The following is a 16,678-nucleotide window of genomic DNA, read 5'->3' as shown; positions in this document are numbered from 1 at the left end:
ACGAATATCCCTCCGCCCCTTAGCCCTTATGGATTTACTTTAAGACTATTAAATCTCTCCCAGCTGCTAATTTTTTCTACGCTAACGCTAAAGAAAAAAATATACTAAAGCTAGATATATTCGTAAAAATCACGGTTGTGCGCTTGCTATACTACGCCAGCTGAAAAATTATTCTTATTACGAGGGATGTGCAAGCTAAAACGATATTTCCTCCGGAAATCACCCTATAAACAAATTATTTTTTTTTATAAAGCTCTCTTCGTTCCTGCAAGCTCCCCCCTCCTAATTTCATATGAAGGATAATCATATTTATGGGCAAAAAGAATAGGCATAGTGATATAGCTTACGCACACCTACAAGTAATGCGTAGTTCCTATATCAACCTTCCAGATCTTAATCGCATACCTCTTCGGGTGCGTCTACATTCCGGGGCGTCCTCCTCTGGAGGGTCTACCACCCCAGAAGTGTCTATATCACCTGAAGCCCGTATAGTAAATGTCCCCCAAGGAGCCCCTTCCTCTGGTGAACCGTATTCCTCTCCTGAGGCTATTTCATCTCCAGATGCATCTACGTCCTCAGTAACAGCCTCTACTCTATGGATAGTGACTACTCCATATGGAGCTCCTTCTCGTGGTGAACCGTACTCCTCTCCTGGAGCTATTTCATCCCCAGATGCATCTACGTCTTGAGTAACAGCCTCTACTCTAATTGTGACTACTCCATATGGAGCCCCTTCTCGTGGTGAACCGTATTCCTCTCCTGGAGCTATTTCGTCTCCAGATGCGTCTATGTCTCCCCCAGATACAGCTTCCACCTCACTCGATGGATTTGGATTAAATTCTCGTTCTCCTATACTAGACTGGAGAAGTTCAAGATAGCCCATTGGCTCCGAATTGATAGCTTGGTTAGGAATAAGTTGGCTAGGGAGAAGTAGGCTAGACTGTAGAAGTTCAAGATAGCCCTCTGGCTTTGAATTGATAGCTTGGTTAGGAATAAGTTGGCTAGGAAGAAGTAGGCTAGGATCTCTAGTTTCTACTGCTGCTTCCACCTCACTTGATGGATTTCGATTAAATTCTCGTTCTAGTTCAGACATTTCTCGGTCTCCTATACTAGACAATGGACTATCTTCAGACTCTTCCTCTATTGAAAGGGCCACCTCATCCCGGTTATATACTTCTTGCTCTAATTTTCACAGTTCTTCATCTCCTATGCTGGAGAGTGGACTATCTTCAGCTTCTACTGGCATCGGACTGATAGGCAGAATAGGAATAAGTTCGCTAGGATCTATAGTTTCTACTACTGTTTGGTTACCTAAACTCGCATTCATTAAAACTTCTCTAGCCAAATTTGCATCTATTTCCGGGGCAGATAAAGCCTCCTCCTCACGGTTAAGAAGATTTGGCTCTAAAATCTGACCAGTCTGCTCCTGGTTAGCTTGTCTATCTGATAATGCAGTTCTAGCAACCTCAGTTCTACTATGATCATCTACATTCTCCCCTCTCTGATAAGAAGGATTAATAATAGAAAGTCTTCGCCCCTCAGTATCTCCACCAAGTGGTGAAGAAACCTGACTATTATTTACTCTGTCTTCATACCTAGCCTGCATGTTAAAGATTTCCTGAGTAGAACGTATTATCATATCCCCGTCATAACTATAACCAAAAAAATCAGTACTAACATCACAAGGATCAAAATCTAAAATTGGATAGGTATCTACCAGTCCTTCTTGATTAACTTCGTCAAGATCCTCCATACGAGTATCATATTGCGTATTACCTTCAGGGTTTTCTGGATGCGAACTGTTATCGTCTATATCCATACTTTTATCTTCTCCTCGTTCTATATTAGGAGAAGGAATACTAGGATTATCTCTATCTATCTCCATACCATCTGGGGAAGGAATCCTTTCACTATAACTACTTTCTGAATATAATGTAGTCTTAGGGGTAACCACTTCTCCTGAAGCCTCCTCCATTGAAGGGGCCACCTCATCCCTGTTATATACTTCTTGCTCTAATTTTCACAGTTCTTCATCTCCTATGCTGGAGAGTGGACTATCTTCAGCTTCTACTGGCATCGGACTGATAGGCAGAATAGGAATAAGTTCGCTAGGATCTATAGTTTCTACTACTGTTTGGTTACCTAAACTCGCATTCATTAAAACTTCTCTAGCCAAATTTGCATCTATTTCCGGGGCAGGTAAAGCCTCCTCCTCACGGTTAAGCAGATTTGGCCCTAATGTATCCCCAACCTCTTGGCTATCCCTAGGATTATAGCTGTCAATAGGAATACTTGGGGGAGAAGATTCAGGTATAAAAAATTGAGGTGAAGGAGCCCCATCTCTAGATATATAATCCCTAGAAATATCATCTGCAGATATTAAAGAAACCTCTGACTCACTGGATGAAAAATTATCAGTTCTACCTGGTGGGCCAAAGCTCCCTCTTTTATCTGAATATGAAGAGTGTACGGCTTCGCCGCTATTTGAACCTTCAAACATATTAACTTCTCTAGCTTGGGAGGCTGAAGAAGAGATTCGGCTTTCTATCTCTACCGAATTAAAGGGGGATCTCTCATTATTATAATTATTGAGAGAAATATTCGGGCTATTTACTACCTCTTTATCTTCTATTGGTTCTGAAAATGAGAAAGAGGACGGTTCTATATTGTTTGACCGTTCTAGGTTATTTGACCCTTCTAGATTATTCGGGTGAATATATTTTTCTAAATACACCAATTCAAAGAAATTAAAATAATACACAGGATTTTCTGGGTCCTCTTCTGGCAAATTCTCTATATCATCTGGATACCCCTGGGCAGCATCGGATAGATTCACACTATCCACACCCGGAGGTAGGTAAATAGTAATCTCATGATGATTAACGTGCAAATCCGGCACTTCTGGAATATCTCTGGGGAAAACTCGGTAATTAGTATCAATAGTCATCTCGACACAATAACACCTATTATTTTCTACACCTACCAAACGCGGCTCTATTCCACCCCCTATCGGGGTCATAACTGCTAACATTCTATCAATAGCTACAGTCAAGTACTTATATCCCCTTTCACGCTGAATAGCTTCCGCTACATATCGTAAATTATCGTCATACGCCTCCGGAGAAGGAGCCTCACTAGAACTATCATCTGATGATATAATAATAGCCTCAGGATCCCCCGCTTCTACTGGTGCAGGATTCCCCACTTCTACTGGTGCAGGATCCCCCACTTCTACTGGTGCAGGAGAAGAAGTATACTCACTAGAACTATCCTCACTAGAACTATCATCTGATGATATAATAATAACCTCAGGGTCTCTCACTTCTACCACGGCCGGGGGAATAAAGGGATCAAGAGTTTTCACGGAAGCCTCTTCCTCCTTTATAGCCACCAGCTCTTCTCGGTTATATACTTCTTGCTCTAATTTTCACAGTTCTTCATTTCCTATACTGGATAATGAACTATCTTCATTCCCAGTTGCGTATTCTTTTCCTGAGGGAGTGCTTTCCTCTTCCTTCCCTGAAGCCTCCTCCTCCATTGAAGGGGCCACCTCTTCTCGGTTATATACTTCTTGCTCTAATTTTCACAGTTCTTCATCTCCTATGCTGGAGAGTGGACTATCTTCAGCTTCTACTGGCATCGGACTGATAGGCAGAATAGGAATAAGTTCGCTAGGATCTATAGTTTCTACTACTGTTTGGTTACCTAAACTCGCATTCATTAAAACTTCTCTAGCCAAATTTGCATCTATTTCCGGGGCAGGCAAAGCCTCCTCCTCGCGGTTAAGAAGATTTGGCTCTAAAATCTGACCAGCCTGCTCCTGGTTAGCTTCCGTATATTTAGGACTATAGCTCATACTAGAGATATTATCTTCCGAGGGTTCAGGTATAAAAAATTGAGGTGAAGGAGCCCCATCTCTAGATATATAATTCCTAGAAATATCATCTGCAGATATTAAAGAAACCTCTGACTCATTCACTTGGCCAGCTGCCAAAGCCTCTCCTGTACTATGTAAATCCATATTGTTATCGTTATTAGGGAGACTTTCAGCCTCCTCTGAATAAGGCATATAACCAGAGCTGTCTTGCATAGATTGTACTAAAGGAGGGGCGTAGTCTACTTCTTGTACAGCTGAAACCTCAACAGCTGCTCCACTATTATTTTGAGCAGCTGAAACCTTAACAGCTCCTCCATTATTATTTTTAGTATTATCTTCATCTCCGCTATAACCATATATATCCTCATCATCTGGTACTAACCATACTGAAGTATCTATAGATGGTTTTATAGCTATAGATGGTTTTATAGCTAGTTCAGGATTATTAATTGGCTCTTGAGGGGCCGGGATGGCACTTACTCATCCTTTAGGCATGGCACTTACTCATCCTTTAGGGTGGCTAGAGGTATTATTTGGCTCTTCAGGAGGCAGCAAGGCTATTACTCTACGCCGCTTAGGAGGGTTAGGGCTATTAATTGGCTCTTCAGGAGGCAACAAGGCTATTGCTTTTCGTTTTTTAGGTAGGGGAGGGATTGGCTTTTCAGTGGGCAGCATCATTCTTGGTTTTCGTTTAGGATAATGATCCGCAGACTTCTTAAGAAGAGATTTAGGATAATGATCTGTAGACTTATTAAGAAGAGATTTAAACTTATCAAGAATATGTTTAGGATGATCCATACACTTATTAAGAATATGTTCAGGAAAATGATCTCTAGGCTTCTTAAGAATAGATTTAGGTATATTTTTTTCACCCGTATGCTGGGCAGGACTATTAATTGGCTCTTGAGGGGCAGGATTATTAATTAGCTCTTGAGGAGCCGGGATGGCTCTTACTCTTCCTTTAGGATAATGATCCCTAGACTTCTTAAGAATAGATTTAGGTATATTTTTTTCACCCTCTCTAATTTCTTTTGCTTTTCCTACTCTTTCCTCTATCGCCAGATACTTCTCGTCATTATACTTACCGGGTTTTTTACCTTTTTTAAAGTCTATGTCTTCTTTAGTAAAACGTACCTTTCTATAATACTTCCCAGGTATTTTACCTTTTTTATGGTCTATATCTTCTTTAGTAAAATGTACCCTTTTTCCCTTTGCTGCATTATTAACCTCACTTGAATCCTTTTTTCCCCTTGCTATACTATTAACCTCACTTGAATCCCATTTTCCCGTAGCTATACTATTAACCTCATTTGAATCATAAGTTAAATATCCATCCGAATTTTCATGATAGATAAAATCCATAAATCTACGAATAGTATGCTCATCTGTATTGTCTAACAAATTATAATCATATTTAGGTATAGTAAGTTTATAAGACTCATTTCCATTAAAAACAACAGGTAATTGTAGACTATTATTTTTTATGTCTATAATGCTATAAACTTCACAATCCGTATTTTCGTCTAGCAATTGCTGAGAAGTTCCATCTCTCTCAGAGATTCCGAAATATATACTCTTAGTTGATCTAAGTTCAAAAAATTCAAATGTAAGTCTATTAATAGAAACACCATAAAAATTATTATAATCTTCAAATTCTCTAGAATGATTAGCCATAATTTTTATCAACTGGCTTCTAGATTCAACTAATGGTAATTTTAAGCTAGAAGATAATTTACCTAGCGTTTGGGATTTTTCTTTGTACCCTTCTATAACTCCATTCTGATATATACTAAATAAAGTTAAATGCCTTTTATTAAGCTCGAATAATACAGAATGTATAGGATAATCACGACGAGTTTTAAAATAATATAATGTATTATCCATATATTCATTGTTACTATTAAATCTATCAAATTTAGCTTTCACTAATTCTAATAATTCTCCGGTAGTTTGCTCTCGCTCCTTCTTCTCAGGATTTAAAGATTTCTCTCTAATAATACTCTTTTCTGTCTCACGGCGTGCTAGCATCTTTAAATTTTCATAGCCAAGTCCCCGTTTATCACCACTTTTACTAATATCCTCATAATTCACACTAAAATTCTCAGGGTTAGCTTTTAAACCTTTAATTATGTAAAATTTCACCAATTCTTGGTAATACTGGTCTACTATATATTCAATATGAGCCAACCTTTCTATAAAAGACTTTTGCGTTTTTTTTGATAATTTTAGGTCATCTCTAAGTAATCTATCCAAATAATTTTGCTGAGCTTTTACTGTTGCATTGATCTTTTCTTTAAGTTTAATAAAGTCCTTCGTAATAAATTCTTTACGTCTTAATCTAGGTTCTTCTCAATAATAATAATTTTCAACTGTTTTTAATTCCGGTTCAGTATAATTTAATGTAGGCCTTCATACTTTAAATAAACTTTTATTCTCAATAGATTCCCCTTGAGTATAAATTACTAAACCATTGCTTCTATTATTTGCCTTCTCCCAGCCTATTCTTGGCATAACTATTCCATATTTATGCTCTAATAAATTAACTGTATCTCTAATTTGAGTAAAACTTTTAGAATCGTTTTTATCTGCAGGTAAACAATAAGTAGGCATAAAGACACAACCTGGCGAGTCACGTCTAATTAGAAGAACTATTAAAAATCTCCCTTTTAAAACAAGATTAACCGACCCATAATATTCAGGATTAGTGAAATAATTTACCGGTTTTATTGTGAATTTCTCTATTGATCTTTGGATACCTTCATTATATTTAAGTTTCCAAGTCATATTAAGAATAGGGGATTTTTCTATTTGAGGTTTATAATTCGCTATCAGATTTTTCTTTGTAGATTCATCTTGGATGTATAACATATTTTCCCTGTCATTTTTATTCTTATCCTGGATATTCTCCATTATATTCACAGTTGAACCTTTCTTTATTACACGAGGGTTAGGATAAGATATTTTTTTTCATTCATAATATTTACTCTTACCTGTATTCATATAATAGTCCATAAACCCCTTATTACATCCTTCCTGAAAAAAAGGAGTTATTGCTATAAAAGCTGATATATAGCCAGCCGTTGTTTGAAATGCAGATTTTAGTGCTAATGGTTCATTCTTATTTATTACTTTGCACCTGCTAATACTGGAGATTGTACTTTGTCTACTACCTGCTCCCTTATATGTTTGCCAATTATGTACGCATATTTTACAAATTATTAATAATGCTATAAATAGAACAATAAACACTATTGTCATTATTACTATACTTATTGTACTATAAAAGTTTCTAATTAAGTAGTTTATAAATGTAATATAAGTTATTCTATACAAATTTACTCTTTCTACTACATAATCATTATACAAATAATAATCTTCATCCTTTACAGGTTCTTTCTTTAAGTATTTAATAAAAAAATTTAGCAAATATAAAATCATAGGTAAAGGAAGAACAAGTGTTAATATTATTGATAAACTTTTATTCTCTAAATTTAATAACATAGTAGCTATCATAGATCTAAAAGTAAAAATTAATATAACAGAAATTATTCATATTTTTAATAAATGTTTTATAATTTTGTATATATTATTAACTATTTGTCTAACCAAGTACACTAATTTTTTCCATTTGTCCGAAGGCGATGATAGCCCTGTAGAGGCAAACATATAGTCATAATAGTACTTAAAATGTTTATTATAAAAGTTTAAAGCTAAAGCTTTAATTAATATTGCACTTAATAAACTTAAAATTATAAAAATATAATTTTGTATTATAAAAACTAAGGGAAATATTATTATTAGGTTTATAAATATATATATAAATATACAAATCCTAAGTCCGGGTAAAGATCTATAGCTATAGCTATAGCTATAGCTATAGCTAACAGGAGGTATATCAAGATTTGACCCTTTAGTAAATTTAACTTGATATAAGGACGACTCTAGATTTAGTAAAAAATCCCTTAAGGGATCTATACATAAACTCCAATCTATTTGGATGGGTTGCACAAACACACCAATAAAAACTATACTTAAAAATTGATATAATCTCGCATTAAAAAAGGGCGAAACTAATCCTCTAAGATAATTTTTTCATAAGTTTGCAGCTATACAACTATATTTTTTTAAAATAAGCTGCAGCTGCATATTGTGTAAAAACACATTGTGTAAAAGCACATATCGAATTAATTCTATAAAATTGTTAAATATAATCATGGTTTTGTTTTAAAAATAATTTTACTGCAAGCCTTAGAGGGAGGTATATATAAAAATAAAGTGTGTAATCATGTGCACATACATATTTCGCTACCAAATAGTTACCCATGTATTAAAGCGCAAGCTATAAAATGTATTTTTTTTTAGAGCTTTCCTAAGCCTTCATCATACGAAACTAAACGGTGGGGGAAGGCTACTCTAATGTAGTACAGATATATAAAGACACGGAAAGGCTTCTGTTCCCTGCTTACTGGGGATAACAACAAAGCATCCGTATCTTCACCCCCCCAAGCCAGAGTACCCTTCTAATCCGAAGGATACTCCTTCAGTGAGGCTAAAAGGCGAGGCACTTTATAGTTATATATCCTGCTACTCTATTACATATTATATAATATATTTTCGTCATCTCGGACGTAAATCTATCACGAAGGTAGACTTGTTTTATCTTTGTTTTATACCTAACATTGGAGTTAGGTATAATATCACTCAGCTAAAAGATATAAATATATTGATAAAAAAAATTTATATCTTATAGCGAAGGCACCCAAAGAAGGATTCCTAACCTGGATTGTTTTTCAACAATCTTCATTCCATTATGGCGGCGCAAGGTCCAGACCACGTTAGGATTTAACTTATATAATAAGATTTGATTTAATTTAATTTTATAAAATAAGATTTTATAAAATCTGCAGCACTAATAAAGGCTTAATTAATAAGCGATTAAAACTTATTGTTCATTGAGGCGCGAAGCTCCCTTTTTCTGCTATGATGGCGAGCTTGCTGGAGTGTGCAAGCTATGCTTTATAAAAAAAAATATATTTTTTTATAGCCATATTTTTCGACTTCATTGATCGAAAAATCAGCAAGCTCGAACGATATTTCCTCCGAAAATCGCTGCGCAAGCTAAAGCTACCCTATAAAAAAAAAAAGATATTTTTTAGCGAGCTTGCTAACAAAGTGTATTCATAGCAAGCTCTTCGGCAAAGCCGAAAAATCAGCAAGCTATGCATACTTCGTAGCCCTCGTTTTATTAATATCTAAGGAAGGATTTGAACCTTCATGCCCTAAAGCAACAAAGCTTAAGTTTGTCGTGTCTACCAATTCCACCACTTGGATTTAATTTTTATTTTTATTTTATTTTATTTTATTTTAGTGTAGTTATCTTTAACTATATCACTTATAGATCTAATAATAAATTTATCCTTCTGTATATCACTTTTAGATCTAATAAATTAGTTATTCTTAACTATCTTACCTATAAATCTAATAAATTTGTTGTACTTAACTATCTTTATATCACTAAAAGATCTAAAAAGTGTAGAGCTAAAGCTCTAGCGCAGCCCTCACTAATAGCAAAGCCCGCTAATTAGTTTTTCTCACTAATAATCAAGCGTGCGAAGCTGTGCGAAGCTGTGCGAAGCCCATGAATTAGTTTTTTAAGAGAGCTTGCTAGAACGAAGTCCGGCCATAAAAAAAATTTATTTTTTTATAAAGCTCTACACGAGGGCCTCTCTAGCTAGCTAGCTGGCTAGCTAGCTAGAAAAAGTACATTTTTTTTTACCTCGCTCTCATAAAGGTAACTAATATCTGTGCTATGTAAGCGGAGCTTTATAAAGGTGGCTGGTGCTTTAACATGCTGGAACGCAGTCCGGCTATAAAAAATATATTTTTTTTTATAAAGCATACTTCGTAAGGCGAAGCCGAAAAAGAGCTTTAGCTTGCGTGGAGCTTCCCCCTTATTTTTCGAAGAAAAACCAGTATAAGCTTTTAATACGGCCAGTCAGACTTGAACTGACATAAATCGAGTGGAAATCGACCAGTTTACCATTAACCCATGGCCGCTTTTTTAGGGCTAAAGTGACTTGAACACTTATAATTACTGTTATGAGCAGTACACTTTACCTATTAAGTTATAGCCCTACGCGGACAAAGGACTTGCACCTCTAACCTCTGGGCATGAGCCAAATGTGTTACTATTACACCAATCCGCTTTAGACTAGATAGGATTCGAACCTACGATGGTAGCATTGAAAGAGCTATGTCTTACCACTTGACTACTAATCCGAGCTTGCTTAGCTAGTGCAGGAGGCGCAAGCTCTCCCTCCGTAATAGCTGCGCAAGCTAAAGCTATAAAAAAAAATATATTTTTTTTTTATAGCCCTAACCTTAGCAAGCTAAAGCTATTTGTGCGAAGCAGCCCAATGCAAGTATCGCACTTACTTCAATTGATTACAAAACAATTGCATTACTTTTATGCTAATCAGGCTCTAGCTGCAATTTACTAAACTTTAAGGGGGGAGCTTTAGCTTGCGCAGCGATTTTTTCCGAAAATACGCTAGCTCCCCCTATGGAGGCAGGCGCAAGCTCTTGCGCCTTCATAGCAAAGCTCCTCGTCTTAAGGTTTTAGCTAGCTCTATTTCTAGCTAAAAGCATGAAGAGCGAGCTTTAGCTTCCCCCTAGCTTTATTTTATAGCATATATATGCTACTATGGTTAGCTAATTTCTGTAATTCCTTATTTACTTCCTAGCACTAGCTAATGCTAGCTAGTGCAGGAATGTATCTGTGTAGCAAAAATATGCATGCATTGTAAATGTGATATATGTATAAATAGTTATTTATAAAATTAGTACTTTATTCTTAAAAATCTCCAGATTCGTACGGATAAAGCCTATATTACATCCTTCGTAATAATATTTTACGTATATTTAAGAAATATCTTAAGATAAGCTTCGTGCCTATATGCTTTCAGCACTTATCCTTAACCAACTTAGCTTTCCTGCCGTGCCTATGCTATATATTTATCTTAGTGAAAGAAACATCCCTATGTATAGCTTTAGCTTGCCAAACTCAGGCATAACCGGAGTCCGCAGGCTAGCTATACAGATATATATAATTTGCGGGGAAGCTCTTAAGGAGCTTCCACCATATATATTTTAATATTTGGGCACATAGACAACAGGTAAACCATAGGTTAGTAACTATTATTTAACCCTTTTACAAATTAAATTCTTCTTGTTCCTTTCGTACAAAAGTTAGTTCTTATTATATTCTAATTCCCCCTAGAAGATAGAAACCATACTGTCTCACGACGTATTTAACCCAGCTCATGTAACTTTTTAATCGACGAACAGTCGCACCCTACATAGTTCCTGCATCCATGAGGATAAGTTAAGCCGACATCGAGGTGCCAAACCGCGCACTCATTTTGTACACTCTTGCGCAAATTAGCCTGTTCTATGTGTTATCATAAAAGTGCGGCGCTAGCCCTTACTATAGGGAAGGTTACTGGCTATATCTAGCACATAAATAAGAGCTTTAACTTTATTTATCTTTAGCAGGGCGCAAGCTCTCCTGCTTTAGTGCTTTAGCTAGTTAATAAATAAGCCTTAATGGCTTCCCTTTGTAAGGCGGGCGCAAAGCTCCTCGCCTATTAATAGCGAGGCGGGCTAACGAAGTATGCTATATAAAAAAAAAATATATTTTTTTTTTATAGCCCACCTCTGCACTTATATTTCCATTTTTTTCAAAACGGTTCAGACTATGTCTTCATTATTATTATATATATATTTTCCAGTTATGTCCTAGAATAAAGCTAGCGCGATTTTCTGTAATTCCTAGCTTTAGTTAGGGAGGGGGCTAACTAAGTCTACCCCCTCGTACTAACTAAGGCCTAGATAAGAAAATAGCACCTTTATTTTCCGCCTATTCAACCTTTTACTGCAAAGGCTCCAATACGACGTTTTGATTTAGCTATTGAATAAGTTACATTTGATTTAGAATTACCTCTAAATAAAACTGAACTTAAACCTCTAAAAGAAGAATCTACATTTTTTAATCCTCCTTTTCATTTTAATGAATAGACAGATCTATCCGCTCTATAACGTTTAGTTAATCTACCTTTAACTTCTAATCTTATACCTCCCATATTTTTATATCCAATAGAATTATAAATGGTATTATGAATATTTTCGTTCGCTTGCGTGAACAAATAGCTTGCGCGATTTTCTCCGAGAGCTTTAGCTTGCGCAGCGATTTTCCCCGAAGGCGCCAGCTCACCTGTACCACCTATATTTATATCTGAAGGATATGCACCATCTAACAGTTTAGATAAAGAGGGCGCTTCTAATTCCTGCAAAGCAGGAATATTCGAAGCATTCATATTAGAAATTATTTTTAAATCTTTAAATTTACCTTGAAATAGATCCATTTTTTTATCACCTTTTATTCTAGATCTTTCTTTAATCGAGTTAATATTAGGTAAATATGCTCTATTTAAAATACTAAACATAGAATTTATATAATTTATTCTTCTTTTTCTTAATTTTAATGCTAATGCATTAGTAAAAAGATCTGTATGATATGCAACAGATTTTAAATTAATTATATTATATTCTATTTTTTTTCCTATAATTTTATTTAATATATTACTTAATATAGGTAAAAACACCAATCTGTTGAATTTATATTGGTTAAGAGAATATAATAAATCATATTTTCTTAAGTATTTTAGATATTTTCTGGCATATTGGTTAAGAATAACACCTCAAACTTTTTTTAAATAAAGATCTTTTAATTTTATAAATTTATTTAAATATTCTAGTTTATACTTTATAAATTTCGTTTTTCTTATTATATCACTAATAAATATATATTGATCTTTATATTCACCTAAGATTTTATAAATTTTTTTTATATTTTTTTTATATAATAAAAAATAACGTTTGGCTATTAATTTTTTACTTATTTTTTTATTTATTTTTAAATATTTTTTTTTTAATACATTTTTTTCTCTATTTAAAGTATATAGCGTAATTATTGCTTTATTATTAGTATGTTTAATTTCCGCATTACTTACATGTATTCTTCTTAATAAATTACGTCTTCTTTTTAATAATATAAATTTAGATCCTGTATATTTATGATCTTTAAAATATAAATTAAAATAACCTTTTATTATTTTGTTTATATTTAAATCATTAACTGGTATATTCTTTAATGTATTTTTATTATAAGAATATATAGTATTCTTTCATTCTTTAGAAAATGAAGGTAAATATTTGGTTATTCCTATATCACCTATTTTTTTCTTTAAAAGTATTGTTTTAGGCGCTCCGCTCCGTTTTAAGTTATTGTTATAAATTTTCATCTTAGAGGGATAACTTCGTTCGCGCAAGCTCTCCCTCCGGGAATCGCGCAAGCTAAAGCTAAAGCTCTCGTCTACGTTACTACTTTTCATTTTTCTAAATATTTATTCTTTTTTTTTTACTTTTTTTATATATATATATATAATAATAATGTTGGGTGTGAAAAAGGATTATTGTTTAGCTTGCTAATCCCTAATTATTAGGGATTAGCAAGCTGTGCATATAACTCACCTTATAGTCGTTGAACGTCTTTATCTTATAATTTATGCTAAGATAAATTTCGCTTCAAATTTACTAGCTAGCTTATTTTATATGCAAGCTAGTAATTTTTGAAATTAACCCAATATATTATTAATTATCCTTATTTATCAGCCATAGAGGGACTTCGTTAACAAGCTCGAACGAAGTCCCTACCTATCGAGCTTTAGCTAGCCTGCTATATTATAGCAAGTTCTTGCATACGAAGTATGCTTAGGTTTGCGTCTAAAATATTGCTAACTAAAGCCGCTGTGTAATAAAATATTAAAGGACAAACATCCCTAGCGTAGCTTTTCCAATAATCCAAGATCTTTCCTTGTTGCATCTTGTGATCCTATGCCCTGCTTACGCAACTGTAAGATTTGTTGATAATCAAACAGTAAGGCAAGATTTAGCCGTTGAGCTTTTTAGATAATTAATACATAACTATTAGAGCCTAGCTTGATAGCTTGTCTTAATAGCTAAAAAATATTAGTGCTACCTTTCAGTAGGAGGAGCTACCGAAAAAAAAAAAATACATTTTTTTAGGCGCAAGCTCGCCCCAGCCTGAAACGTATATTCTTAATATTTTTATTATCTCTAATTTCTATATAGTGAAAATCCTACCTTTTTTTAAATATATATACAACGAATGTACATATAAATAATTTTATATGATTAAAAATAGTTTCACTATCTTAAATCGCAAACAAAATAATTATAAATTATTAGACACTCCTGTTTACTCTTTACAGGGTCTGTGCCCCACATAAACTGTCCCCTAGCGATAGTTCCTTAGCCAAGGGTACTTATCTATTTCTGCAGTAGCCCCGAAGGGGCTCGGCATAAATCAAAATTTAAGTTAAATCTATCATTATGCGCTTATGGCAGAAAGGAAAATAAGCTGAATTAGGTTGATTTACTATACATGAGCTGGAATGCATACTTCAGACACCTGACGCAAGCAATGCTTGCGCCAAGTAGCTGAAGCAGCTACCTACTCATAATCCTAAACCAATTCATTCATATGAAAAAAAAATAAAGGATTCTCATTGTCATAGAGCTAGCTTGCTGAACAAGCTAGCCGTCAATTACCTTATAATCTGAAAATTGTTTATCATACTCTATAATTAGTGACAGTAAAGCTGCATAGGGTCTTCTCGTCTAACTAGAGGTAAACTGTATCTGCACAGCTATTCCAATTTCACTGAGTCAATCATAGAGACAGCTGTTGTATCGTTACATCATTCATGCAAGACCGCATTTAACGGCCAAGGCATTTCGCTACCTTAGGACCCTCACGTTAAGGCCGCCTTTAACCGGGGTTTCCGTCTACATCAAATATTAGTATATTTAATTATATCTGTTAACCAGCCGGCACCGGGCAGACATCACACTCTATACTTAGATTTTTAATCTTTCAGCAAAGTGCTGTGTTTTAATTAAACAGTCGTACAACACTATTTCATGCTTCTTCCTCTTTACCTGATATTAATCAAGAATAATGAGCTCTCCTTATCCCGAAGTTACGGTAGTCAATTTGCCGAGTTCCTTTATGATTGTTAGCTCATTTACGCCTTCGTATTCTCTACTAGCTTACTTGTTTCAGATTCTAGGTACGGTTACTTTTCATTTATAGCTATAGCCCTAATTAGCTATAGCCATTAATTTAGTACTATTTTTCCAGTACATTTTTCACTTAAAATGTCGTCCTTAGTACAAAAGATTATCTCATCGTTTAAATCTTTAGATAATATAAACTTAGAGGCCGTTACTTAATTACATCCATAAGCTTTAGGCGGAAAAATTTTATTTTTTCTTTTAGTTACTCATGTCACCATTATCACTTGAGTTAAATTATTATAATTTCATTTAAAAAATAAAAATCTTAATTTAGCTCAACGTTCTGCTACCCCATTTAATTATAATTAAGCTTTAATTATAAAATAATATGGACAAGGTTTCGGTATATTGTTTAGATCCGATAAATTTTCGATGCTTTTAAAACTTAACAAGCGCTCTGTTACGAGGTCATAAAATTATGGCTGCTTCTAAGCCTATCTCCTTGTCGACTTTAATAAAAACCTTCTTAATTTCACTCAACTAATAATTTAGGAACCTTAACTCTTGTTCTGGGCTGTTTCCCTTTTGACATACAACCTTATCATTCTATGTCTGATGATTTAAGATATATCTTTGCCATTCCGAGTCTACATACTCACTGATAAAATCTTCATGATCCCCCAATTTGTACAAAATAAAACATGAGCTTTACTTGCTAGCAAGCTAAGCCTTATGTCTTGTCTGAGATTAAATTCTGTACCTGCTAAGATATTATACTTAAATTGCCTACTGTTATAGGTTTCGCAGAAAACCAGCTATCCTGGTCAGTATTGTCTTTCACTACACCTACCATAATTCTTCGGATATTTATGCTACAATATTCCGTTCGGACTTTTATAATCCTGATTATGGTAAAATCACCAGGCTTCGGGTCTAACTTTAGATACTTACCGTTATTTTAACGCTCGGTTTAACTACGTATGCACGGGGCTATAAAAAAAAAATATATATTTTTTTTTTATAAAGCTCCCTCCTACTCGCATCTAATGTTAACTTGGTGACCCATTATGCAAAAGGTACGTTCTAACTTTTTTTATTTTCCCGAACTGCTTATAAAATCACTGTTTTTGTTTTGGTTCCCTCACGGTACTTTCCACTATCGCTTATATATTATATTTAGCCTTTGAGGAAGGTTCCCCATTTAATTTAAACAGTTTATCCACCATTTGACTTTTTAGGCTAGTCTATTTTAGCTCACGCTAATCATAGAATCTCTTTTGATTTCTTTTCCTAAAGTTACTAAGATATTTCAATTCACTTCGTTTATTATTAAATTTCTCTTAGAGTTAATATAATTATAGGTTTGTAGGCTAGCGCTATAAATAGCACATACTTGCTTATATTACAGGTTGCCTATTTCATAGCAAGCGAGCTTGCTATGAAATTAGAAGCATTGGCCTGCGTATATACACAATCAGCTAGCAAACCTATTTATATAAATAAATCTCTTTAATATATAGCTTAAATTCTACAATAATTTCTTTCCATACTTATATAATTTAGAAGAGCTTGCTGATTCCTAATTAGGAATAACAAATTTCTAAATTACATTTATAATTTATATATCCAGAGCTGCTTTTA

General features: G+C 34.3%; 2 protein-coding genes and 7 non-coding genes, besides 16 other annotated features; all 9 read right to left on the bottom strand. All coding sequences in view use genetic code 4, as the record gives it.

Moving 5' to 3' along the window:
- Window positions 1-16,286: part of a direct repeat that runs on past the window's edge.
- On the bottom strand, window positions 374-8,092 carry orf2572 (hypothetical protein). Its single transcript has one exon. The coding sequence runs from the start codon at window positions 8,090-8,092 to the stop codon at window positions 374-376; it is 7,719 nt and encodes a 2,572-aa protein (YP_005088213.1).
- Window positions 891-925: a direct repeat.
- Window positions 972-1,006: a direct repeat.
- Window positions 1,166-1,368: a direct repeat.
- Window positions 1,997-2,034: a direct repeat.
- Window positions 1,997-2,194: a direct repeat.
- Window positions 1,997-2,199: a direct repeat.
- Window positions 2,306-2,399: a direct repeat.
- Window positions 3,130-3,164: a direct repeat.
- Window positions 3,271-3,305: a direct repeat.
- Window positions 3,404-3,441: a direct repeat.
- Window positions 3,560-3,757: a direct repeat.
- Window positions 3,881-3,974: a direct repeat.
- Window positions 4,715-4,751: a direct repeat.
- Window positions 4,859-4,895: a direct repeat.
- Window positions 9,127-9,208, bottom strand: trnL1(uaa). The gene has a single exon. It is a non-coding gene; the product is annotated as a tRNA-Leu (tRNA).
- Window positions 9,760-9,792: an inverted repeat.
- Window positions 9,864-9,933, bottom strand: trnG(ucc). The gene has a single exon. It is a non-coding gene; the product is annotated as a tRNA-Gly (tRNA).
- Window positions 9,940-10,012, bottom strand: trnM2(cau). The gene has a single exon. It is a non-coding gene; the product is annotated as a tRNA-Met (tRNA).
- trnM1(cau) lies at window positions 10,013-10,082 on the bottom strand. The gene has a single exon. It is a non-coding gene; the product is annotated as a tRNA-Met (tRNA).
- On the bottom strand, window positions 10,084-10,156 carry trnE(uuc). The gene has a single exon. It is a non-coding gene; the product is annotated as a tRNA-Glu (tRNA).
- Window positions 10,288-10,358, bottom strand: trnT(ugu). The gene has a single exon. It is a non-coding gene; the product is annotated as a tRNA-Thr (tRNA).
- Window positions 10,688-16,390, bottom strand: rnl. One transcript has 2 exons: window positions 13,773-16,390; window positions 10,688-11,327 (listed from the first exon to the last, which is right to left on the bottom strand). It is a non-coding gene; the product is annotated as a large subunit ribosomal RNA (ribosomal RNA).
- rps3 (small ribosomal protein 3) lies at window positions 11,785-13,329 on the bottom strand (the record flags this gene model as incomplete). Its single annotated transcript has 1 exon — window positions 11,785-13,329. Exon 1 carries the CDS (start codon window positions 13,327-13,329, stop codon window positions 11,785-11,787), a length of 1,545 nt encoding a protein of 514 aa, YP_005088212.1.
- Window positions 16,391-16,678: the final 288 nt, after the last annotated feature.

This window comes from Gibberella moniliformis, mitochondrion (genome assembly GCF_000149555.1).
Source record: "Gibberella moniliformis mitochondrion, complete genome".
Taxonomy (NCBI): domain Eukaryota; kingdom Fungi; phylum Ascomycota; class Sordariomycetes; order Hypocreales; family Nectriaceae; genus Fusarium; species Fusarium verticillioides.
Note: the sequence above shows the minus strand (reverse complement) of the source record. Positions and strands in the feature narration are given on the sequence as shown.